We start from the raw sequence: 26,751 nt of genomic DNA, 5'->3' as shown, positions 1-26,751 counted from the left end.
GTAAGCCAATTTTATTTATAGGAAAAAAAAACAAAAGGGCCACAGGGAAGTGGGATGCAGATATTATGACACATCTGCCCCCCACTCCTTACACTAGAGTGCTTCTGGAGAAGATGCAGAGGGCTTATGAGTTCATCTTGAGCAAGGGTAAGAGTATTTGCTTCAGATATGACTATTATGAAAATATGGGATTGTCTATGTTAATATGTTAATAGATTTTTAAGGAAAATAAACTTGTATTGGGACAACCTCAACAGAAGAGCAGCACAACAGCCCTCCAGAAGTGCAGCTCAATGCCACGACCGAGGAGCAGCACACGACCGAGGAGCAGCACGGCCCCTCAGAAGAGCAGCTCAATGCCACGACCGAGGAGCAGCACACGACCGAGGAGCAGCACACGACCGAGGAGCAGCACACGACCGAGGAGCAGCACGGCCCCCCAGAGGAGCAGCTCAATGCTGGCATTGAGAAACAGCCCGTCAGCCCGGCAGAGGAGCAGCTCAACGCTAACATCAAGAAACAGACCGTCAGCCTGCCAGAGGAAGAGACCGTTTTCATCTTAAATCTTGTCCCTGTCTCTCCTAAATCTTCTACCTCTTTTTCACCTCCTTCCTCTTCCACTGAAACAGTGGAAGATGTCAGTGGGCCTCCACCAGCTGGCCCTCCAGCAGCCGGGTCTCTCCTAAACAAATCTTTTCCTCCTCCAAACACCAAGTCAAGAAAGAGGAACAGACAGACTTCGATTAAGGAGGGGCCACAAGTGAAGAGGCCAAGAAAGGGTAAGTTTTTTTGGCATGGTATGTGTTACTCCATATACTATTAGACTTGGGCTGTTATTGAGAAATACTTTGATAAATAGATAAACTCACTGACACGTTTGAATTTCTAAGATAAATAAAGTTTATTTTATTCTTTTTGGATGGCAAATCCAGCCTTCATTTGTGTCACCAAACCATTACACAGTACACCAGCCAGCCAGTGCACTGTATTTAACCCTTTTTTATTGAGCTATATGTTGGTGGGTATTGTGACGTGGCCAGGTTTAAGGGCCACAATTAATGTTGATGACTATAGGTAACATGGCTTTGTGAAACCCAGTCCAATATATTTGCTTTGATTGACAAAAACTAGAGATAATGGGCCCTAGTTTGCTGGTGCAGCGCAGGTCGGGCAAGGAAGTGCAGTGGGTCTAATGCAAGTTTGGAGCAGCGCAGACAGGCGCAAAGTCAGTTCGGCAGATTGGCAGATCGCGCTGCGCCAACATGGGTGTGGCGGCGCAGCAGGGGGAGGTGTCACAGATTCAGCTTGGTGAAGTGGAAGTTATGTCTTGCCAACTCTGCGCCGAAAGCAGTCCACCTCAAAGCAGGTCAGATTTCAGCACAGGGCGAAGCGCAGCGGGCGGAGAGGGAGATTGGTTGACTAGCGAACAGTGCACACACGTCAGCAAAACCTCACAGACAGGTTTCCACAGTTCCAGACACATTTAGATTCAATAAATATCCACAATAACCGCTATTTAATGCAACTAATGGAATCAACAGGTGAATTTATATCTATAAAGATTGTCCCGTCACATCTGACGCCAGATCAAAGGCTGTTGGCAGCGTAATGAAAACTCCACCTGAATTAACACAGCAGGGACGAACTGGCACTGAAAAGCAGCTGCGGGTTGTGGACTGTGAGGGTGGTTGACTGCATGTCACCATGTTGAGATGTGATGATCCGCGTTATCTATTTATTTACTTTTTAATTTATCTACTTCAGGCAGCTGTAATAATCAGATAGTCAGTATATAGCCTACTCAGTAGTCCTCAGAAGGACAGACAGACACACACACACACACAGACAGAGAGAGAGAGAGAGCGTTCTTTACGCTGATTCAATCTCTGTTACGGTGTTTGTTCATATTGTGATTAGTTTAGGCTACACCCCTCGTCTTTACACAGGGTTTGAATAATTGTGAGTTTCTTTATTAGTTTATTAGTTATTGTTTTTTACACTGGCCAGCGGTTCTCAGTGTATCAGATCAAACCTGATTAAGGATATTAGTAAAGTCATTATTCAGCCACTCTGAGCTCGGACCTCCGGACCAAAACACCTGTTTCCCCTGGAAGAGGTTCTGCCTGTGGCGTCGCTGTCTCCTCCACATGTCAAAGTAGGAAATAATAATAATAAACTTTATTTCTATAGCACCTTTCAAAACCCAAGGTGTTTCACAACATACAATATCATTGAAAAAGTAAGACAATAGAAAACATCATATAGAAAAACAGACAAAATGACAGACTTGCAGCACGCATCGCCCGCGGCTCAGTTAAAGGTGAGGAGAGGAGCTCATTTGATTGGTGAAGATCCGAATCGGCTGTGTTAATCCCACTTCGCGCCTTTCTCTTCTCCTCCTGTCTCCCTCCCGCCCCGTCTCCTCCCTCCTCACCGTTAGCGCCGGTAGGAGGGACAAGGGGAGTGCCTGCGCCAGTCTGCGCTGGACTTCGCTGCCCACGATTCTTGCAAAACGCGCCACAACACGCCTAGTTGGCGAGGCGGACCTGCGCTGCGACCTGACTTCGCCCGATCTAGGAAACTATGGCCCAAACTATCTCCTAGAGTCTATAAGGCCACATTCACATGGAGTGTCTTTTGCATGCATGTTTCAATTGTTTACACACCACGTGTACAGTTACTGTACACGTGGTGTGATGCACCTTTTTCTAATGCCGCGTGAACACTGTGCCATATGATCAGAACTGACCAATCATCTCCATGGATCTGCTTCTTCAGCAGCAACAGTGCAGCCCAGCTCTCAGTGCTTGCCCGCTTTCAGCAGCTCTCTGTCGGCAAGTGACAGCTGTCCTCCCCGGGCCCAGCACTTTACTTTAAACTGCATTTTTAACTGTTTTATCACACATAACATTTCTCCTGTTTCCTTCCTCTCCACACTGACCCTTTGCTGTGAACCACGGACTGACAACAGATAGATTGAGCAGTGAATCCACTGAGAGGGATTTACAGTACTGGAAATCTGTGCAACTCTGTTTTAACTTAGTTTCTGGTTAAGTCATGAAACACACTACTCAAATGTGACAGACAGTATTTGTTGCTTAGTAATGGCAGACATGATCTCTCAAGCACTTTGGAATGTGCTCCAGGCATTTTTAGAATGGGCCCTAAAAGTACAATGAAAGGCAGCACCATCAACTATCAGATAGTGATGGGAATGGCAGTTCTTTTGACTGTGCTGAATAAGTTCATAAAAAAATTATTTATTCAAAAAATGTGTTCAACAAATCACTCATTGCTTAGCAGGAGCCCTGACTGCATAGTTCATACTGTATTTCTCCAATTTCCTGAACTGATACTCAGCAAAACCATCTGTCACTAGGTAATGATTCAGGTTCATAACTCTGTAACATGTTCATCGTACTTACTGAGGGACGGCACACAAAAAAGAGAGACAGTGCATTCACAGACCGTTATACACAGACATTCATGAGAGACACAGCTTTACTTTGAGTGGTAGCCTATATGCACCAAATATTACTACATGGTGAACTTGAGTCCTCTGTGCAAAGTCAATTCACTCAACACTGATGCTACACAGTGTTAGGTAGGAACTTGAGTCTTATAGTGAAGGAATTTATTAGGCTCGGTCAAGGATAACAGAGGAGTCATCAACACAACATAAGGGCGAGATGCCACCTATATTCTAAGTGTCAGATCAAAGGGGAGATGCATTAACATCCTATTGGCTATTGTGCATAAACATTAAGATAAGGGTTCACACCAGCAAGGTGTTATCCAGTTGGTGTTATCATTTAACTATACAGTGGTGTCTGCAACCGCCAGAGAGTGAGAGTTAAAGCGCCATAGAGGGATCATGACTTTGGCCTCAGAGAGAAAGCAAAACCAAACTGTCACTGTCTCCTGCAGTAGTCTAACTGCGTTCACACCAAAAGTGTCACTGAGTAAACAAGAGTCCTGAGTGTCAGTATATTCAGTGAACAAGCACCGTTCCCTCGCAATGAGAGTCTAGAATGCAGTCTAGACCTGCACTAGATTAAACTGTTTTGATCTGGTGTCATAAAATAACACTTTTCTTGTCTTTTCTTGTCTTTTTTTCTAGGTTGCCGAAAATGTAGAAGGCAGAAAGTCTTCAACTTCGACTCCATCACTGGGAGAAGGACCCTTAATGTAATTTGTGATATTTTTCATTAGGCTGCTCGTATGACTCATTCTGGCCTTTTAAAGATAAAAAAAAATACAGTGATTGCTTAAACAGCTAAAATGATTGTTGTTTATCTGTTTGTGTGTGTAGGGTAAAGAAGAACTGAAGATACGCTGGTTGCCTTGCTCTGTGTGGTAAGTTAACAAGTTGATATTGCAAATATGTGTTCTATTTTCACTTTGAAACCATTCAGGACAATGATCTCAGGGTGAAACCACTTTGAGTGTATTTCAGAAAAGTTTCATCCCAAAAAAAGTAGCACACAGGAAGTAATGTTGTGTTCAGATAGATAGGATGTTGGAATTTATTACTACAGAATCTTATAGTGAGAATGAGGGCAGAGCCATCTAGGGATCAGAAATGATAAGATTTTTAGATACTAATGCCATTATTGATTCTGCTTATTGGTCTGATTCTCAGTCAATCCCTTATCTATTCCTGATCAATTCTATGTTTTGGGGGAAAAAAAAAAACCTACACAGGTGTTCAGTCTCTCAACGCTACTGCTCATCATCTGTGCATCATCTCCACTGTTTATCAATGACCTCATATGCTCATAAAGATATGAGACAAAACTTTTCGATGAGAGAAACGGTTCACAGCCAAAATGAACTGCATTAATGAATTTGTCTGTACAGTATGAGAATAACAAATTGAGGGAGAGGAGGGGCCAGGGAAAGCCATTTGTTGTGTCATAGGTACAGTATTAGACAATTTAGAACTGGTTCTCAACTGGAAAAAATTCTTGATTCCCATCTATAGCGGCCCTTTGTCACTATCGACGCACGCTGCGGTTTAAAGGGCTTTACGCGTGCCAATACGTAAGTGTAGGTGTATGCAGGTGTAGCCAAAGTGCATAACACAGCAACTGTCCAGTCAAAGCTTCTCCTTTTGTTGCAAATTTATTTATACAGCCGACTCGAATACTCACTAAAACACAGCAACACACTATCTCTGTGGCATAACAGGGCATGGCACGGTCAAAACCGTATGAGTTCCTCAGCGTGCGCACCTGTGCTGATTACCCACCTACATTTATCACTTCAGACCAATGACCTGAACAGAAATCGCCACCTACTGGCACAAAATGTGTATAACATCACAAAACAAAGAAAATGACCGATTTGGCTCCTACACCATCCTTCATGATAGCAATGATGATAAAATTCATGAGGAAGAAGAGAAAGGCAATAGAGTGCCAAAGCGGAAGTGGGAAGTAACGGCGCCATGGGTCCTCAATTCGAAATAAGCCTCCATACAAAAGAACGGGAGTCCAAGTTTTATCTTACCTGTTTAAAACATAATGTTTCATGCAGAGAAATCAGCAGTTTATCATAAAATGGCAACAGAAGAATGTATTTTGTGTGACAACGCTCTACTGACTACAGATCTGGTATCCCACAAAAAAAACGTCACCAACTGACACGGGAAAGGGTGGCATGTGGTGACATCAGAACTTAATTTCACAAAAGGTTTACGACAGACTGCTGGTTTCTCAGCATGAAACCTTATGTTTTAAACAGGTACTGTAGAGCCCATATTTTTTTCTCTTGGTGCAATTCAAACGGCTCACAAATAAAACTTGGACTCTCGTTCTTTTGTATGGAGACTTTTTTGAATTGAGGACCAATGGTGCCGTTACTTCCTGCTTTTGCCTCGACACTCTATGATAATGATGAGGAAGATCAGGACAGTGAGGAGAGGAGAACATTGGTGATTTTATCTTTGAACCTAACCTCAAAAAGTTGTTTGACTTGTGTTGTGATGACACTGTCAACTAATGATACTTTACAGTGGCGTAAACTGGGATGACACATGGGAGCCGGCCAGTGGATTCCAGCACATTTTGGAGAAGTCACCTCCCTCTGCTGTGGAGGACCTCGTCCCCTCTGCTGTGGAGGACCTCGTCCCCTCTGCTGTGGAGGACCTCGTCCCCTCTGCTGTGGAGGACCTCGTCTGCTGAACGCAATATGAAGTCTGCTGAACGCAATATAACCTGTTTTTTTTTTGTTTTTTTTAAGATTGTCTCAAAATATGTGTACCTAACTTCCATAGATATCATATTGGTTCAATGTTATGCAATGGGAGATATGTCTATATATCAGGGTTTGGTGAGAATCCTCCGGCTCTTCCAGTTGGAAATCCAACAGCGCTCTAGTGGAGAATCCGGACTCGGAAATTGGAAATCCCACTTTATTTTTTTCCTTTTTCTTTTACCAGTTATTGTTTATTGAAATAAATACAAATAACAGAACATCAAAGTGTAACTTTCTTTGCTATTGTCTGCTGGGGTAACAACATCAAAGTAAGGGACAGGAACAGACTAGACAGGCTCATCAAAAAATGTAGCTCTGTGATGGGGGAGGGAGCAGAGCTGGTAGATGCTGTAGTTAAGTGGAGGATGGGGTGTAAGTTAAAAACCATCCTGGGTGACCCTCAACACCCTCTTTACAAAACCTTTGCAGGTCAGAGGAGTAGCCACAGCAACAGGTTTATCTCCCTGACCTGCAGAACCGAAAGATATAGAAGATCATTTGTTCCTGCAGCAATCTTTTTATATAATAATTCCTAAAATGTTATGTATAGTCATCACTCTTTCTTTTGTGTGTCTCTGAGCTACTGGTCTGATTTGAATTTCCCTGTTATGGGATGAATAAAGTATTTCTCTACTCTACTCTATCAGCCAGGGGGAATAACCACACAACGTCATATGACACAGGAAACGTCACATTACCATGACAACAGAGAGTAGGGTAGCAAGCTTCCCGTGTCGTCTTTATTCAGACGTTGTGGGAGTTCTATGTAAAACTGTCAGGTTGCCCTGCTCGTCAGATCATGACGAAAACGATGAGGGACTGTGACGAAATATGAGGATTATGGGTAATGTAGTTCTTCCCCGTGATATGACATTGAGCATTGGAAACAAAACGTGTTTTCTTAAAATAAAGTTGATATTACACGGGGCTTTTGGACTCAGCAAAAGGACGACAGTGTCCCCCTTGGATGGTTACAGCGTCATATGGCTATGTTGCTTCAGAAATGAATTTATCAAAACTGCAGCTTTTTGAACGCGGAAGTGATCTTCGCTTGTAGAACGCCCCCGCCCCCACACCCCCACCCCGTCTGGTCTTCCGACAAGGATGTAATTTATTTATTTATTTGTTTGTTTGTTTATTTATTATTCTGCACCAACGCCAAGATCAGTAAATAAATAATAACCAAAATGACGGCTTGGATGAAAGCTATGTCAGACACACCAGGTTCAATAAAGCTTCAAAGGGGAAAAAAAGTTCAGTGCGTCGTTCAGCGCCGCGTCCGGTCGGCTGGATCACTTTACTCTGAGTGTCACATATCGCCGCGAAGGAGGTTGCATTGGAATGAATTGAAATCCCCGCTCGTCACCTCATGACGAGAATCGCCGCGAAGGGGGTTGCATTGGAATGAATTGAAATCCCCGCTCGTCACCTCATGACGAAAAACGGGTACCTAATGAGTCAGGCATGTGACGAGGAGGGACAGTGACCGTTCGTCAGGGGGTTGACGCACTGGGGGTGAGAACGTGTTGTGTGAACAGACCCAAAGAAACGGCCTATTTTCACGGCCTAAAAGATGTTTTACCTGAAAAAAAAATACACAGTTCCATTGTTCGCTATAATATAATTTTTTCCAGCCCTTCAAAGTGCAGGAAAAACGCAGTTTTTATTTGGACCTAACCAACGCACATATCCCTCCGCCCATGGTTAGCGCCCGCCGATCAGCAGTTCAAATAAAAACTGTGTTTTTCCTGCACTTTGAGGGGCTGGAAAAAATTATATTATAGCAAACAATGGAACTGTGTATTTTTGTTCAGGTAAAACCTCTTTTAGGCCACGAAAATAGGCCGTTTCTTTGGGTCTGTTCACAACACTGTATGTTGTAAATCTCTGGGCAGGGCTATGGGCTGACGTTGCTAACGGGAGGAGTGCAGAGAGTCTGCTACTGCAATTAAAGTACTTAGGGGCTATTTGTAGATCATACAACCCCACTTTTAAAAAAAATGCTACTATCCCTTTAAGTTTGACTCACAGCCAAGTTGTAAGTCTTATTCTGGCTAATGTTACATGCACCTGAAAAGACTAAATAAAACAGGTGTATAAACACTCCAGTGACATCTATTATTTATGGAGAAATGTTTGTACATGAACACAGACAGTGAACTTTTCTGTTCCTGGTTTACCTACTTTTGCTTTTTTACGTCCATGGGTTGAATATCTCTTCCACAATATTTTTATGCAATTTTTTTTATATGATATCGATATCAGATGTGCACAATGCTTGTAATTATCCTTAGATTTTTCATTGCTTTAAAAGACAATAAAAAAAGGTATGATCTAAAAAAAAAAAAAAAAAATCAAGGTGAAATGTAAGAATATCTTAAAAGGTTTTCATCCTTCATCAGTCGAATAGCTGTTAAATCTCCATCCACATTTTATAGCGTTATGTTATAAACCCTTACTCCGCCAGCTTCCACAGCTCATAACTTTACATAGCACAGCAAATATTGATGCAGTTCATACCACTGCCCAGGGTGCAGGCAGAGCTGGAGGCAGGCGAGGTATCGACGGGAGCAGAGGAGGAGGAGCAGAGGAGGAGAGGAGGGGAGCAGTGTACTGGAGGAACAAGAGAAGAGCATTTCCCTGGTGTTGCTCCTGTGTAGCTGGATGTTATTCTCAGTGGAGGACAAGTCACCAGACACGAGGAGAGGCTGTTCACACGCGTTCAGATGCTTGTAGAATGAATAAAACCCTCAGACAATGAGAAAAGTGTGCCGTCTGAGCTCTTTAAGAGTGAACACAGAAACACACAGTCCTGTTACTGAAACACTTGTTTAGCTTTAGCTTTTTTTTACACTGATGTACAACAGCTTGGCCCCGTTTCAGCGCATGGGGACTGAATCTTTTGGCGGCTGCATTTTTAAAGAGAGACTATGTCACAGCGGAGCAGATTCAAAAACACCCGAGAAACACGGCCCCGACCTATCCCAGGATTCATTGCTGCTGCACACAATGTCATCACAGAGCTTTTCTGTGTGTTGTGTATGAGCTGCTGCGACTGTCCTTTGTGTTGTCGCCATCCCAGGTTGGACTCTGATGTAGCCTACATGACCAGATTTCCAACGCAAAAATATCAATTAGTTTGTAGGTTTTTTGACGAGGCGCATTGACACCCTGTGACTCTATTAAATTAATTATCAGCTGCTGTGCTGACATAAACAAACTCTTCATTACCTCGCCGCGCTGGATCTGGATAGATGTTTCAGGACCGGACCTGTCACGCATATGAATGAACCGCGGAAACCGGCCCGGATGACTCAGCACTACGGCCAGCGTGCCCTCTGCTTCCTGGACTGTATAGGTTTGACTTCGGCTCATTACCTTGTGTGACATCGTCCTCTCCTCTCCTCTCCTCTCCTCTCCTCTCCTCTCCTCTCCTCTCCTCTCCTCTCCTCTCCTCTCCTCTCCTCTCCTCTCCTCTCCTCTCCTCTCCTCTCCTCTCCTCTCCTCCTGCCTTCAAATAATCAGCCTGTGTGTTCCTTTGTTGCCTCTTTGGAGTCCGAATCTTGAACAGCTTCTGGCTGACAAAGATCACTGTCAATATCAGATGATTACTGTGTCAGCGGGGAGGTCATCGGAGGTTTAAAACTGCTCACTTAAATCCAATAACTGTGGCTGCCATCAGCCGCCTTTTATGCTGCCATCATTAGTGAGCTGTGTGGGCAGGCGGTCAGACTTAAGTTTCCTCCAGGATTTAAAAGCAACATCACTCCAAGTTTTCCTCAATAAAGCTCAGAGATGTGAGAGGCTGAACCTTGCCCCCCCTTGCCCCCTAAAAAAATCTACTCTGGAAAAAATGAAGAGACCACTTCAAAATGATCAGTTCCTCTGGTTTTACTATTCATAAGTATGTGTTGGAGTAAAATGAACACTTTTGTTTCATTCTATAACCTACTGACAAAATTTTTTCCAAATTGGAAATAAAAATATGGTCATTTAGAGCATTTATCTGCAGAAAATGGCAACAGGTCAAATTCTGGTGTTTTCAGACCTTGTATAAGGCAAAGAAAACAAGTTCATATTCATTTTAAAACAACACAACACTACTTTTTAAACTTAGGAAGAGTTTAAAAATCTAAATTGGTGGAATAATCCCAATTTTGAATCGCAGCAGTGTTTTTTAAAATGTATTTATAATCTTTCTTCCTTAAATATGATTTGGTTCAGGTGATCAGCTCAGTAGAGTGAGGTGCTTGTGTGAGGTGCTACTGTAAGAACATTTTGGAGTGGTCTCTTTATTTCTTCCAGAGCTGTACATGGAGTAAAAGAAACGTTTTATTCCAGACTGAGGGTGAAAACGCTTCGAACACCACGGTGCATATATTGTTTTTTTAAACAACCCTGGGTGACATGGGGGCGGCTGAGCTGAGGTATGGCTGATGAAGTGTGCCCTCTCCGTCGACAGAGATGAGTGGCTGTTTTTAGCTGCACTGAGCTCGTTTGCGAGAGCTCGACTCTGGGAATTGTGTCTCCTTCTGCCGAGCAGCTTTGTGGCACTCTGGGGACTGGAAATAGGGAGATTGCAACAAGAAAGAGCGACAGTCAGAGAGAGAGGGATAGAGAGAGAGAGGCGGCAAGAAACGGAGAGAAACACTGAGGGAAGGAGCAGCTTGGATGGTCTCTGCATCAACAATGAAAAAAAAACAAACTAAAAGTGTGCTTTACCCAATAATAATCTCTGCTTCTATATTATGTACACACCTTGGGAAGCCAGTGTGCCACTATGAACCCAGCAGTAGAGATTGTGTGTCGCATCTCTCGGTGTATCAACACAAAAAGGGAGGGATATGAAGCAGCAGCCATCAAATTTTCAACAAGTCAACGGTGGGAACACTGCCAATCTCTGTTTTTGTTTATTTCTATTGAAATAGTTTGTTACAGTTCCCACTTCCACAGTGAAACGTGATAGAGTAACCTTGGTGACACCAGACATGGAGGTGTGATATCCTACAGATTAGACAGCCGAGCTCGGGAAGCCAGCACGCTCCAATCCTCCTGATTAAAGTGAATCAAAAATGTATTTTTCTGTTCCCAGCCGTCTCCACAGAGAAGCTGCTGACGACATTTAACCCTCAGAGGCCGGCTGCCTCATGTTCTGATGGTTCTTAGTTGGGCTTATTTGAAGAGTTGGTTCATAAGAAGATATATTTGTTTTTCTAGAACCAGTTTAGTTTTCCATCTCCTCTCCCAGCCTCTCTGTGAGGCCCTGGTAACAACAGGTCGATGTCGGCCAATCAGAAATGAGGACGCTCTTGAGCCTCTCTTCTGATTTTCTCAGTGATACAATAACACTGGAGCAGATTTAAGGCAAAACCCTCAGAGAAACCAAAGTTGGATGGTTGGTCCAGGTGGGTGGGGCTTGGTGACTGTTTTTTTGTGACATCACAGCATTACAGGAAGTCCTGGTGGCTTATCTTAAGGCTGGGTGTCTGAATCCAGGCGGTGTGTATTTCTCTGTGGACTGAAGCTTTGATAACAAAAAAAAAAGTGCATCTATTGAACTTTCCCTTGAGAAGTGGAGCTAAACTGAAAAACAACCAGCAAACAAAAGAACGGGCCTGTGATCACAGAGGAGCTCTGTGAGCAGCAGCTGTGAGCCTCATTAACATTACATCATCATTACACAACACAGGGCCTGATAAAACCTTGCAAGGTTTGCAATTATCTTACTTGAAGAAACAAAAGTGATGAGGCTGGTGAAACCAGAACAACAGATAAGTCACTTATTGATTCCTTGTCTGGCTGTAGAACCAGATGAAGAGTCTCAGTCTGAAGAGGAGCCACTCTGAGCTTCACTTTAACACTCCTGCTCCACCAGCACAGCTCTGGTTTGATTGCAACTCAACTCCTGCACAGTGGTGCACCTATTTTATATTGTTGGCTTTTATATTGTAATTCTTTTTCTCAGTTGTAATACCATTATCCACAGGATCTTACTTTTACTTGTGTTTTATCTTCAGTGGATGGGCCCTTATCACTGTTTTCTCCTTGTGTCTTCATCTGTTCTATCTGTATGGCACTTTGTAACCTTGTTAACAAGGTGCTATAGAAATAAAGTTTATTTTTACCAGTGTTGGGCATGTAACTTTGCAAAAGTGATTAGTTAAAGTTACTAGTAACTTTCCCCAAAAATTAACTAAATTACTACATTATAAAAGTAACTACAGTAATTACTAGGGGTGGGAATCTTTTACTATCTCACGATTCAATTCGCTTCTGATTTTTGGGGCTACGATTCAATTCAAAACGATTTGATTCATAATGATTTCTGCTTCAGTCTATCGGTGTGCAAAGGATCCTCATGGTCTACTACAGTCTGCTTTGCAAGACAGAATGACTAAAGTGTCTTTTCACATTTATTGAGTTTTAAACATGTATCCATGCTTGGATGGAATTGTTGAAACTGTTGCATAAAAGCAATATCACATTACTTAAGTAACAAAATTAAAAGTGCCTCTTTATTAAAAAAATAGTGCAGTTCAATTTTAAATTCTAAAAAGCCGACAGAGAGCAGATTTGTTTCATTTTTTATTTTTTTTAATCGATTTTGGGACATTTTATATCGATTCTGAATCGTATTAAATGAGAATTGCAATTCTTATGTGAATCGATTTTTTGGCACACCCCTACTAATTACCAGGAAAAGTAACTGTTGCGTTACCTTATTCTTAAAATCAAATGCTCAAATAAGTAAAATGACTATGACTTGCCCCCCTAACCTCCTCACCATAACCCTAACCTCCCGTTTATCTGGAACTAACCAACTCACTCAGTATTCCTCCGCACAGGCTGCGTCGAGTTGGTTAGTTCCAGATAACTGGCTTTTTCCCGACTAGTTGATGGACTGAAAAGAAGTGTGTATATAACGTAGTTACACTTTAACGGGTGTCTTATTTCGTGACGGGACTTTTATTGCCAGTAATAGTAATGGTGTTCCTATTACCTGTGATGTTGTAGAAGTAGTTGAAGCAGTTGAGGTTGAGGCTGCACGGCTCCTTGTCGGTGGTGTCTGGACACTCCCTCCCCACGCTGGGCGAGCGGAGTGTGTACGCCGTCCTCTCTCGGTTGATGGTTCTGGTGCAGGGCTGAAACACAGAGTCAGCGTCAGAGCCTGCAGCCTGGAGGTCCACACACACACTGCAGCGTGATAAGAAACACAGCAACACAACACGACACGTAGCCATCCCTGGACTGGAACAGAGCCACACAGCTGCTGTCACACTGATGCTCATATTAACTGAACATTAAAGCTGATAAGTGTGAATTTGCCTGCTTCTGGATTGTTTCCCGGCTCCTTCAGCCACAATTCATTTCAGATTTCTTGTCAAGACATCCTCCCTCAGCCTGCGTAGGCCTGCTTCCTAGGGATTCCCAGTGTGTGGAATTTGATATTTTTCCAGCGGGAGATGACAGGACGGCTGAAACGGATATTTCTGGAGGAATGGTAAACCACCGGATTCTACACAGTCATTGCTTGCTCAGAAGAGAGTTGGTGGGAGAAAATGACAGCCTTTTGAATAACTCCATCGCCGGCACGATGAATAAAACATGCACGAGGCCCCGCTGCAGACTCCATGTCGAGATTGGAATTGTGGGAAGTCTTTGTGTCGAGCACTTTGGGAGAGAATGGGGTGTGATTAACAATGGCCAGGGTGATGCTGCGGAAACAGCAGGTGAAACCAGAGCAGATAAAATGGCTTTTTACCACGAGTCTGAGGTGTCAGGGACAGAGGAGCTGAACAGGATGTTCTGACACCTTACATGGGTTTTTTTTTTTTTTTTTTCGGTTCAGAAGTGGGAGTGAAGACGCTGCAGCCTGTAGGCACTCAGCTGCTGTGGTGACATCACAGGTACAAATCTAGATTTACAAAGTCTTTTTATTCAACACAGAGCTGAAAACGATCGTTAGGTTTCTCATAAATCAGCATTTTTCTGAAATGTAACTAATAATGTTCGCTGTTTGTAGTCGTTTGCCAAATGATAATCACAAACAGTCAGACTTGTGTTTGCTACTATATCACTTCTGACTGGGTTTTTTTAGTGTGTGTGTATAAATATGCAAATTCTAAGAAACCTGCACTGGAGTTGTGAGTCTTTATCATAAATCATCTTCCTCCCCTGCTGAACACTGGGAGACTTGACTATAATGTAGGTGATATATAAGCTGTTTTCTTCCTGCTTCCCAGTTCATATTTCTCTTTTATTCCTCCTTGGTGGACAAGAAATAACCTGTTGACAAAGATTCAGTCGCTGCTTGGCATAATACGGCGCGGCTACGCTTTGAATTCCTCCAGCCTCGGAGAAAACATTTCTGACAAGAAAAAGATATCATGATAAATCTCAGTGGGCTTCACAGGAGTCTGACGCTCCCACATCTCCTCCGTGTCAGACAGCTGAGCTGCTGCTTTCTGATCTGGGTTCAGTTCTCACCAGGCTGCAGCGGCTCCACGGCCCCCAGTCGTTGAGAACGCAGTCCTCGGGGCAGGGCAGCCGGCTCTCCCTGGCCCCCAGGGGCATCTCCTCGGGGTCGCAGAGGTAGTCCTCCACGGGCTCCGAGGGGCCGTCGATGGTGTTGAGCATGCACCTGTGGGATTGGTGGACAGAGCTGCTCTTAGCAAAGCTGCTGCTGCTGCTGCTGCTGCTGCTGAGCTCCACAGAAACAAAGACAAGCTGAGGCTGCTGCTACCTGAGATACTTAACAAGCTGCAGTAAGTGGAACAGCGTTTCTCAGTGGAACAGAGGTCAGCCAGGAGGAAAAACCCAGGGTCAGACACAGACTGTCTGAACGGGGACCAGCTCATTACAGACCTGAAGTCAAGTCGCACTCCACTTCTAACTTTTATTTTATCTTTTAAATGTTAAAGTATTACAATAAAAACACAAACAAAACACCTCAGCTGCATCTCTAGGGTTGTTTCTTTGAATTTGCAGCTTACAGACATATCTGTCTTCTTTTACATTAATTATTAATGTCATGCTTTTCCAAAAACTACTTTATACAACTTTCTACAAGACACTCATCATATTAATTTGAATAGATGTTTGGACACATTACATGTCTTGAAGGAGCGACTCCCACTCATGGAAATACACCAATTAGTTTTCTGATTAAATTATTAAATGAGGTGTCATTTTCAATCTATGATAATAAAAAAATATTATTAAAAAACAAAAAAAAATTAATCAAAGCAGCTGATTCCTGGCTCCTCCAGTCTGACTTCATAATGACATTGAGAAAAACCCAGAAAAACACTGAACTGACCCCAATGTGTCATCTATGTTTGAGAGTGTGTTGAGTGTTTTACATGCAGAGAAAAGTGCTGTAACCAGGTGTGTAAACAGGTTAAAGGGATACGGCAACATTTTCTTTTCTTTCGTGTCTTGCCTCACTCCCGAGTCCATGACAAGCAGATAGACACCATCCTTTCGACTGCGCGTGCAGTAACAAGGGAGATAGAGTCGTATCGCCCGTAATTAGCTTAGCTCAAATGCTGGAAGTGCATGGGTAGTGTTAGCCTGCCTCCACCTAAAGTTATCAGAGAAACTCTTTAGCAACACTAAACTGATTGATCTTCGTCTCAGAGATGACAAAACTCTCCGGTAAGGCATCTTGAGCGGTCAAATGCCGCTAACGGGACGAGATCGGTCAAAACGGAGGGTTCAAGCAAAGACGGTTTATTTTGCTTCAAGCTAGCTACATCGAGGGTAGGTTAGCTTCCTATTTCAAAGTAAAAGCACAAATTCTATCGTCATGGCTTTCTGTATGTAAAGGGCAACAGGTGTTTTATTTTGTGAAAGTAACCGGAAGTGCGTTGGTCACAACGGCTAGCTTGAGTAGTGCCGAATTCGTCTGAACAAATTGTAAACAGCTGATATTAGGACAAATTAACGACACACTGCTGATCTAAACGACTACTTTCTCACCTAAAAATGTTTGAAATGTGGATAAAGTGATATATTTACAGAGTTTAGAGCTAAAATTAAATCAGCTTCTGACTGCTGATTTCGGCTCGGGTAGGAGGCAGGCTATTACTACCGATTGCACCTCCAGCGTTTGAGCTAAGCTAATTACGGGCGATATGGCTCTATCTCCCTTGTTACTACACGCACAGTTGAAAGGATGGTGTCTATCTGCTTGTCATGGACTCGGGAGTGAGGCAAGACATTAAAAAAATGTTGGCGTATACCTTTAATGTAGCTTCTATTGTAAACATTTTTTGTACAATATACAATTTTTTGGATTTCTAACCACTGATATCCTGATACTCAGTAAATCAATCATGTTCAGAATCCCAGGTTGCCAGGTACCTGACTTTTCTGGTCTGGACTCCTTCTCCACAGTTCTCCTTTAGGTCCACGTTGCTGACCTTCCACACGCTCCACGGCTCGGCCACCCACACGTACTGGTTGCAGTCGCTCTGGCACGGCACCACCTCGTACACCTGACGACACAATCATCTCATTCACGGATAAAGGATAAACCCTGATTGTTTTGGTCTAAAGTGACGATCGTCATCGTGAAGAGAGAAAAAAAAGGAAAAAAATGTCTGCCACAAATCCTATTTTCACAGATATTTTTTTGCCTTAGCCAAGCAAGTTTGTCAGTTAAGTTTTGCCTAATACATAGTGATTCAGCTCTGCGAGGTTTAACTCAGCCAACGAGATTATTTCTGCCCCCGGAGCAGCTCTGCCTCCCAGAAATGTCTGTCGGAATAAAACTCCCATCTGCCGTACTACCGTGTTTACTTCCAGTGAGGATATTGTGGCTGTGTACATCTATCTGTCAGTGACCCACTGACATCAGTGACACTTAACATCTGTGACTACATCGCATAACAAATAGCCGAGGAAGGCGGCTCGCCTCTTACCTGGGCCTGTAGCGGTGGTGAGTCGTATCCAGGGAGCGTTGGGGTGGATTAAAAGGAGACACATGGATTAATGAGCACATGCCAACTGTTCATATAGTGCAGAACCTATGATTAATGCAACATTCAAGAGGACATAATCAGAAAAGCCTTTGGCATAAATACCTATGTGAACCTAGCACATACACACACACACACACATGCAGTGCCAGGCACACACACACACACACACACGTCAGCACCACCTTAATCTGAATGTGCTGATACTCACAGGCCTGGAAAGCATTTCATTTTTGCAAATCATGGAAACCTGAAGGAGTCAACTGCTCAGGCTGGAGCATTAATATGGTGGATGGGATCCATTTATAGCAGCCATTGCACTTTTTTTTTGCACTGTTGCTGCTCAGCAAAAAAATGAGCACAGCAATAATGAGGGGAAGGTAAAGCAAAGCTCTGCAGACTCAGGCTAATTATTCATTAATAATTAATTTCTTTCTCTTGCTTTGCCCCTCTATCTCTCTCTCTCTCTCTCTCCTCTGGTTGTGTGTAATATACATCACACTTGTCATGAGCGTACACACACTGTTGAACAGCTCATACATATTCAGTGTTGAGTTTGGTGTGGATGTGTTCAGGCCTCCGTGTGTTCACCTGGTTGATGTGGTCCAGTTTGGGACAGGGCCGCCCGCCGTTGTACGGCTTCTCTCGGAGCCACTTGGAGCGAACTTTGACCCCGCTGCCGCAGGACTTGCTGCAGCGCGACCAGTTGGACCACTCGCTGAGTTTACAGTCGGAGGGACAGGGGATGATGCACGCCTCCTCGATGTAACCTGAGAGGAAGAGCAGAGGAAACACACACGTTTGCTGAAAATGCGTATAACGCTGCGCAAGGAGGGAACAAAGTCCAAGCAAACTTGTACAAGGTTCTACACCTGTCAATAATACAAAACAAGAGAGAAGCAGACAACATACATGAGCTAAACAAAAACAAAAGATCAATAGCAGCAGGAATCAAGGTTGGACTTGAAGCAAATAACAGCAAAAAAATATGTGACAAAAGCAGAACAATGAGAAAATATAGTAAAAGAGCCAGTAGGGAAAGATAATTAGATTCCTGTGGAAAGTAAAAATTCCTTCAGATTCTTTTTAACAATTAAAACCGAAGCTGGGGGGGGGTTTGAAATGATGACACCTTACAGTCTATTTGGACTGCATCATATAGTCTGTTATTAATTGTTTCAGAAGGAAGGAGCACCCACCAGAAAATTGATTCATGAGGAAATTACCTTCAAATCAAAGCTTTGTTCTAGCAGCAGGTCGAGTGAAAAATCTTGTCTGCCTCTTTGCAGGAATCTTGTTGTTTTTTCTTTATCCTTTAACAAAATACATTTGTCCAAATTCCCAAATCTCAGTTTGTCTTTTCAATCTAACAAGCATCCATTAAAGCTCGACAACTCTTTTATTAAATGCGTGGGGGGAAAACACCCAGCTGTAAGAGCGGCAAACTATTAACCGATACTCCAAAAACTAATCTGAAATATTATTGATTTTCAGCCTAGTGGAATGAAAGCAGGGCAAACACTACGCCCAATATTATGGTCTGTTTTTATGAAAGTCCAAAAATCCAGCAAAGCAGTGTTTATGTCTGGCAACAAGCTGGGTTCTTTGAGTGTGTTGTGCTCAGCTCTCGGGGTCAGGGCTCAGTCAGCAGGCTGGTTTGAACCATCCGTTCCTCTGGGCTGGGAGTTCTTTTTGTTTTTTTTTCCCGGTGCACGCAGGTCAAATGTGTTGAGTGATTATTGTTCTCAACCTTTGGCTTTTATGCATTACAACATTTATCCAGACAACTTTTCACTCAGTCAGAGAGAAAGCAAAGGAGAGAGAGAGAGATGCAGCAGCGTTAATCCTTTGATTAAGACAGTGGAGGAGGTGAATCTGGGATGTCTAACCACTTCCTCCGTCTGATGTGGGCTCTTTGACTCCGCCGCGCTTTATTCTGAGAGACGTGTGGTGCTGCGCTGACTGACGAGCTCGCTGCAAACACACTTCCCACCGTTCTAGAAGGAATCCCACATCGGCGAGTCGAAACCTCACAGATCAATTTTTGTCGAGAGTATTTTTTTCACTTTGTTTAACCTGGGAAAAGTCTGGCTGAGCACACATGTTCCTGTGAAGCACCGGCGTGTCTCACGCTGACACATCGAGCTGCCAGGTACAACAACACGTAGCTGGACCGGCCAGATCTCTGCTGGAGCGGATGGAGGGTAAGTAGATGTGAGAGTGGCAGTCGTTCTTATAGTATTCTTTGTGCAGGATTTCTCAGTTGGTCCCCGTAAAACCGATTGGAGCGAGTGACGGCTCGAACTGGAGGCTTCGTCAGGCCGCGTTCAGAACGAAAATAGAGCTGCAGTAAAACAGAAATATGACCCTCACAGCTGTGCTGCAACGGGGGCTACAGAGGAGATGGAACACTGTCTGCAAAACTGCTTTATGTGAGAAAGATGCATGTTTCAAGACATTTCATGATGATGCTTCTTGAAAAGGCCTTGGCAATGAGACGAAGAGCCATATACAGATGAATACTGAAAGTAATCTGGTTGTCCTTCTGGGTCAAATTAACCCAATCTGTTCCCTTCCTTCCTTCCTTCCTTCCTTCCTTCCTTCCTTCCTTCCTTCCTTCCTTCCTTCCTTCCTTCCTTCCTTCCTTCCTTCCTTCCTTCCTTCCTTCCTTCCTTCCTTCCTTCCTTCCTTCCTTCCTTCCTTCCTTCCTTCCTTCCTTCCTTCCCTTCGTCCTTACTTTCTCCCTTCCTTCTTTCCACAATCCTTTTTCCTTTCCTTCTTTCCTTCCTTCCCTTCATCCTTAGTTTTTCCTCCTTCCTTAAACAGAAACTTTTACTAATCTGTTCCCTCCCTCCATCTTTCTTTCCCTTCTTCCTTCCTTGAACGAATCTGTTCCCTCCCTCCATCTTTCTTTTCTTCCTTTTCCTTTGCTTCTTTCCTTTTTCCCTTCCTTCCTTCTTTTCCTTCATCCTTACTTCTTCCTTCCTTTTTGACCCAACTGACCCCATCTGTTACCTCCCTCGATCTTTCCTTCCTTTTTCCCTTCATTCTTTCCTCCGATCTTTCCCTTTGTCCTTCCTTCCTTCCTTCTTTCCCTTCATCCTTCATTCCTTTTGTCCTTCCTTCCTTGACCCAGGAGGACAACATGAGGGTTAAATTGTTTAATACCAACAGGAAGGACTGTCTAGTTTTTCATTTGACAGGAAATGTGTCTTGTAATCTCATATGGGATGGGCCACAATGGTGACACAAAATTAAAACATTCATTCATTCATTAATTCATTCATATACAACAATGAGACAGGATCTCACAGCTCTGCAAGGACAATTACTTTCTCCTTGAAGAAGTGCGGTCCTTGAGGAGGACCCCCAGCAAGAAGGGGGGCTCATTTATTTTCACTATAGCTCCCTCAAAACATGACGTAATGATGGAAGACATGGCTCTTGTTAGACTCTTTGTAATAAAACATCTAAAAACTAAAATCTGTGATCTCATTTGTGCCAGTTTAGGGTCCTAGATGTGAAAAAAAGTTAGTCTTACTGAAATCAAAGAGAGGGGAGGGGGTGATGTAATGTGAGTGTTTCTTTGAGGCAGTCTCAGCCTCAGTTTGGGAGGTGCAGTCAGACAGAGAAAGGCTGGGAGAAAAAAATCTGCGGTTTGTTTTACCAACGCTGCAATGGTTTATATATATATATAAAAAAAGCCAATTTGAGCTGACAGCTGGATGTTTGCCATTCATCTCCAGCCACACACACATTATTACAACGGGCTCCTGTGATGTAGCGGAGGTGGCGGTGTGGACGCAGCCCAGGCGCCGCCTCGTTCCGTCCGTTTGTTTGTCACGGAGGACGATGTATTCGGTGTATGCATGAGACGCAGCCTGACCAACACCAAACAAACCCCCTGTTTTCTCAACACACACTCACACTCCCGACTCCCGCGTCCTTTCATTTCGCTTCTCTGTTCCCTCTTTCATCTCGCCAGCGCCCTGCTCACTAAGGTGGCGGGCGGTGTCTCGCTCAAAGCCCCGTTTAGCAAGATGGATGGCTGCAGCTAAAACATGGGTTTTTTTTTATTCCAACTTGGCTGAGCTGAGGACAGTTGAAGGGTGATGTCGTCGCCCACTCCACCGGCTACCGGAGCTGAGCTGTGAGATGCATTGCGAGCTGATATGATTAGAAAATAAAAAGTCTGCTTAACCCTCCTGTTGTCCTCCTGGGTCAAGGAAGGAAGGATGAAAGGAAGGAAGGAAGGAAGTACGAAGGGATAGATGAAAGAAAGGAAGGACAAAAGGAAAGAAGGAAGGAAGGAAGGATAAAGGGATAGAAGGAAGGAAGGAAGGAAGGAAGGAAGGCATGAAGGATGAAGGGAAAGAAAGAAGGACGGAAGGCAGGAAGTACGAAGGGAAAGAAGGAAGGAAGGACAAAGGGAACGGAAGGAAAGGAAAAAGGAAGGAAAGATAGATGGAGGGAGGGAACAGATTGGGTCAAAAAAGAAGGAAGAAGTAAGGACGAAAGGAAGGAAGGAAGGAAGGAAGGGAGGGAGGCAAAAAAGATTGTGGAAAGAAGGAAGGGAAAAAAGGGAAGGAAGGAAAGATGGAGGGAGAGAACAGATTCGTTGAAGGAAGGAAGAAGAAGGAAGGAAGAAGGGAAAGAAGGAAGGGAAAAGGAAGGAAAGAAAGATGGAGGGAGGGAACAGACCAGGTCAACTGGATCAAAAGAGGAAGGAAGAAGAAGTAAGGACGAAGGGAAGGAAGGAAGGAAAGAAGGAAGGGAAAAAGGATTGTGGAAAGAAGGAAGGGAAAAGGGAAGGAAAGAAGGAAGGATGGAGGAAGGGAACAGAAGGAGGGTTAATCCAGTCCGAACGAGAGTCCTGCCACCAACTAAATACACAGTGACAGCCATACAGATGCACACACACACACACACACACACACACACGCTCCACCCTGACCTCCTCAGACTCTCTTTACATCGACACCTTACTGAGTTCAGCAGAAGCTCTGAACCGGGCTCGGTGACCTCTGACCTCTACAGTTCTCTGAGTGCAGCAGCTGCAGCACCTCAGGCTGCTGTTCTGTCATCTCTGAGCTGATATAAACCTGTTAGGGTGTCGTGCCAAGCTCTCAGGGAGGTATTTTTTTGGGCTGAGTCCAGGTAGGAGATCACCAGTGTTGTCATTAGAAGTCAGGTGGCAGCTCAGCACAGGCTCCTGCTGAGTCTCCCAGAGCCGTCCTCACTCCGAGTCCTCTCTCCTCACTGCTGCTGGAAGCTCCACTCCACCTGGAGCCTTAACAACGACACAGCCCAGCTCCGTCCTCCACCTCCTGCTGACTAATGAGACGCCTCTAGAGCCAAGCAGGCCTTAGATTACAGTAACAACCCAGATCCATCACCTTTTTGCCTATTACAGTACATAATTCTGAAAAAGCTATATTAATGTATTAGACACCAGATCACATTAAATTAGTCCTTATGTCGCCACTATCAATAACACGGTAACAACTCTGTGTCTTTATTTTCTCCTGGCCACTGGCAGCTCCAGCGTGTTGGCACACAGTTTAAACTTGAAGTGGATAAATTGATGCAGAAACAGAAGACAACCACTTAATGTGGCAAATGCAGAGAGTGCTCAAGATTGATCACTTGCACACGGATCCATTTGCTGAATTCCCTGAAGCTCCATAACTTCTTGGAATCCTTGGCACTATTCCCAGAAACTTTCTGAACTCAGTCGCATTTTTCAATTTCTCCATGTTTTTTCTGCAGAGCTTTTCTTGACAAGTAAGATTGTAAGAACATTGGCACAGCTGATTTAAGAAGTGGGTGGGACCAAAGATGATACAGTACAGTGCAGGTTAACACACTAATGTGCTTTTTTTTTTTTTTTCAATTTAACCCACGTTTCTGTTTGGGCTTCACAACCTTTAATAGGTTGGTGTGTATGATGCATGAGAGCAAGATGACACAGGCTTTTGCTGTGACCAGCGTCAATTAAAGAATCACAGGAGAAGTTTTTAAAGGGCCCATATTGAATAAAAATGTCCATGTGTTTTCTGATCACAGACCAGCTCTAGGTTCTACATTAACACTGTGGACGTCCACATAGAAATGCACGCAGCCTGTACGCAGATATTGAGCCTTAAGACCAGCCGTCAGGATTTATAGACTTTGTGATGTCACAAAAGAGCGTCAGTAAGCCCCACCCACCTTTACTCTCCATTCAACACTTGCAGGATTTGGTTTTACCTAAAAATGGATCACTTCAGAAAGCCACTGAGAGGAGAGACTGACTGAGGTGATGTAAAACTACACTGACATTTATTCAAAACCACAACTTTATCTTCTCATAGACCAACAGCAAAATATGTAGTCAGTGTAGCAGTGGAAACGCCCATGAGGTTACACACTGCTGGAGTGATGTTTACGCCCACAGCAGTTAATAATGTCACTTTTCCAGTTATTTCTTTCCTCTCTCTTTGCACCTCCCAGGATGCACCGGGGCCGGGCTCCTGGGCGCACACCGGGGACACCCTGATTGTGCATTCAGCTGGAAGTTGGACTAAAAAATTTCATCCGCTCGACGGGTGGTTGGCCCGAGAAGCTTTCCGTGAACTCTTTTGGCTCTGGGAATCCAACATCGCTGCCTGATTTCTGACCTGTTACACCCCCTGCACAATCATCTCCATGGCAATGAGGCAGCCTAATCCCTGGGAACTCTGAAAATAACTGTGGCGGGCTCTGCGCTCGGGCCGGAGCGCAGAGGAGGAAGAAGAAAGAGCCACCAAAGGACACAGAGACCCTTTCATGTACATGACTAACCTTATCAGACACCGACCTTAGTCCTCAGACCTTGACAGCACAGTGCTAACATGTGGTAACACTCGAGGCAGAACAAACTCAATTATACGGCTCAGGCCCTCAGTGTCTTCCTCTTGTTATTACCAACTTCCTGCAGACGTGTGTGTTGACTGCGGCTCCGCTCAGGTTCACAGGATCCTCACCAACATCTCTGTCTTTGACTTTTACACTTAACGGCTTCACACGGTGACCGACTCTCCTCCTCCAGCACCATGTCCTGCTGAGACCAGGCCCACCGCCCCTCAGCCGTCCTCTAGCATTAAGTCATGGTAAAGGTCAAAGCACAATGGGTCGCTCACAGGCATTAATACAGCAAATATACCAGTAATGTCAATTATATAGGACAGAGCAGGGGACTCCCAGGGGACGTCCTTTACTGCACTGTGGCCTTTGGCACAATGTCATGTATCATTGATGTACACTTACATAGTAGTTTTCCCATATTTCCATTCAATTATTATGGAATTATTGAGTAGTTATAGTTTGAATTCTTCGTCGTTACATTGTTATCAGGAAGAAGCTCATTTAGTGCTGAATAGTTTATTATAAGTCACTTAGTGACACGTGTTTTATTTAAGTCTTTGACTTGTGCTTTTTCCTCTTGTGAAACAACAGCACAGATTTGAACTAAAGATGAACAATAAGCAGAGAAAAATCCTACTGCAATTGTTTAGACATATTGTGATTGCAGCAGAGCTCTGTTTTTTTTTTCCTCTGAAAAAGAACATGAAAATGATCTATGCACAGATGCCCTACACGAAACCATAATCTTCAAATGTAAAAGAACAAGCTTGTTTAGTTCACTTCAAGATGTGCATAAATGATGTGTATATGTATGTATGTATATATATACATACATAAAAACATATACACATCATTTATACACATGTATATGTATGTATATATATATACATACATATACATAAATATACATATGTATATGTATGTATGTATATACTATATCATATCATATGACCAAGACTGTTATGCAAATCACAGTAGACAACAGTACATACATACATACATACTATACATACACACACACACACATATATATATATATATATATATATATATATATATATATATATATATATACACTGTATATAAAAAGAAAGGTGTATATATGTATACTGTATATGTACTGTATATATGTATGTATGTATGTATATATGTACTGTTGTCTACTGTGATTTGCATAACAGTCTTGGTCATATGATTGTTTTGATAACATTGTGAATTTGAATGCATCTGTATTTTTGATATGATAGTAATATTATATTATTGCAGTAAATGTATAGAATGTATTCATGTATGCATGCATCACAGGCATCATTACATCCCACGTTTCATTTGATACTTCCCTCAGCTCCGACCAGTGGAAACTGTGTCAGTCACATTATGTTGTTAGACCAACACTGACCCTGCTGATTGGTCTTGAGTCTTGACCCGCCTCTGTCTCACTTGTGCTGTGCCTTGATTATATTCAACATGGCAACACACTAACTAGATCTTCTTCTGGCTGACTGCAATTACTGCTGAGGACTAATAGAATCAGGAACCTGTCATTCGGATGTTTGTGCTGCTGATTGTTACATCAGTCAAGATTAAATTTGACCATTTAGATGGTTGGGAAAATAATAACACCAGTTTCCAAAAACCCTTTTAAATGTATTAATCTCTGTAGCTCATGATCCGACAAATTGTTTCTTGCCCGATGTGTGTTAATTGAGGCAGTGCTCTCCAGAACGTTCAGTGTTATCTCCTCTCATAGCACTCGCTCCCTCTCGCAGAGGAGTAGGGCAATCTGAGGAGTGAGCCGAGCTCTGATCAGTGTGCACTTTTAATGAGAATCCCTTTCTCTCCGCTGATGTCTGTGGAATATGGAGATAACGGTGGCACCGTTCGCCTGATCGACATCGTTCGCCGTGAGCATTGTGTCAGCAGCGGAGTCGTGGAAGGGCCCGTGTCTCCGCCTCGATCCAGATTAAAAGTGACGATGGCTGCGATGGAGAGAGAACGGAACGTGAAAACGAAGGAGGGAGTGGCAGAGTGAGTGGAGAACGGGGGAAGAGTGACTGAACAGTGGGGAGAGAAAAGAAGCTCCAACATCTTTGAGATCCACATGTACTAACGCCAACCCCTCATGAATGTGTTTTTGTTTTTCTGTGCACCTCAAGGAACATCTCTTCTTTATTTATTTTTTTCTAAGCTCAATGATGCTTGAAGATGAATGCATGAGTGCACACACACACATCCACTCGCAAACATTCGCATAGGTGTAAAAATACACAGGAGCTGACACACAAACACACACACGCATGCACACGCACACAACCCCGTCTTTACGATGTGCTCTTGTCACACCCACACCCAGATTAACTGACGCATATCTGAATCTGTGACTCACACAAGGAGACTAAAACCATGTTTATATATGCACAACACTGATGTATTCATTTGAACATCTCCCGCATTCTATTTCACAGCAATTTCACAACGAGTTTCTGAGCTCGGATTCTTTGCTTGAAGTATTTTGGATCTAAGATAAGACCTTACAACGAGGAGACAAATGATTGTGACAGGGATGTGCCGGAAAAAAGGGGGCCTCCTTATGTGAAACTCTGCATTCGGAGCCAGTCGCCGGCCT

The 26,751-nt window shown here is 43.5% G+C and overlaps 1 protein-coding gene across 1 annotated transcript in view; it reads right to left on the bottom strand.

Moving 5' to 3' along the window:
• thsd7ab (thrombospondin, type I, domain containing 7Ab) overlaps window positions 1-26,751 on the bottom strand; it is a gene marked incomplete at both ends in the record, with an annotated part of 221,581 nt that overhangs the window by 51,562 nt on the left and 143,268 nt on the right. Inside the window, 4 exons of the mRNA XM_083989779.1 lie at window positions 13,259-13,400; window positions 14,746-14,899; window positions 16,624-16,757; window positions 17,832-18,010. Of these exons, the coding sequence (XP_083845905.1) occupies window positions 13,259-13,400; window positions 14,746-14,899; window positions 16,624-16,757; window positions 17,832-18,010 (609 nt within the window). The remainder of the gene's footprint in view (window positions 1-13,258; window positions 13,401-14,745; window positions 14,900-16,623; window positions 16,758-17,831; window positions 18,011-26,751) is intronic.

Source organism: Trachurus trachurus, assembly GCF_905171665.1.
Source record: "Trachurus trachurus genome assembly, chromosome: 16".
Taxonomy (NCBI): Eukaryota; Metazoa; Chordata; class Actinopteri; order Carangiformes; family Carangidae; genus Trachurus; species Trachurus trachurus.
This window is presented reverse-complemented; position numbering and strand designations above follow the sequence as displayed.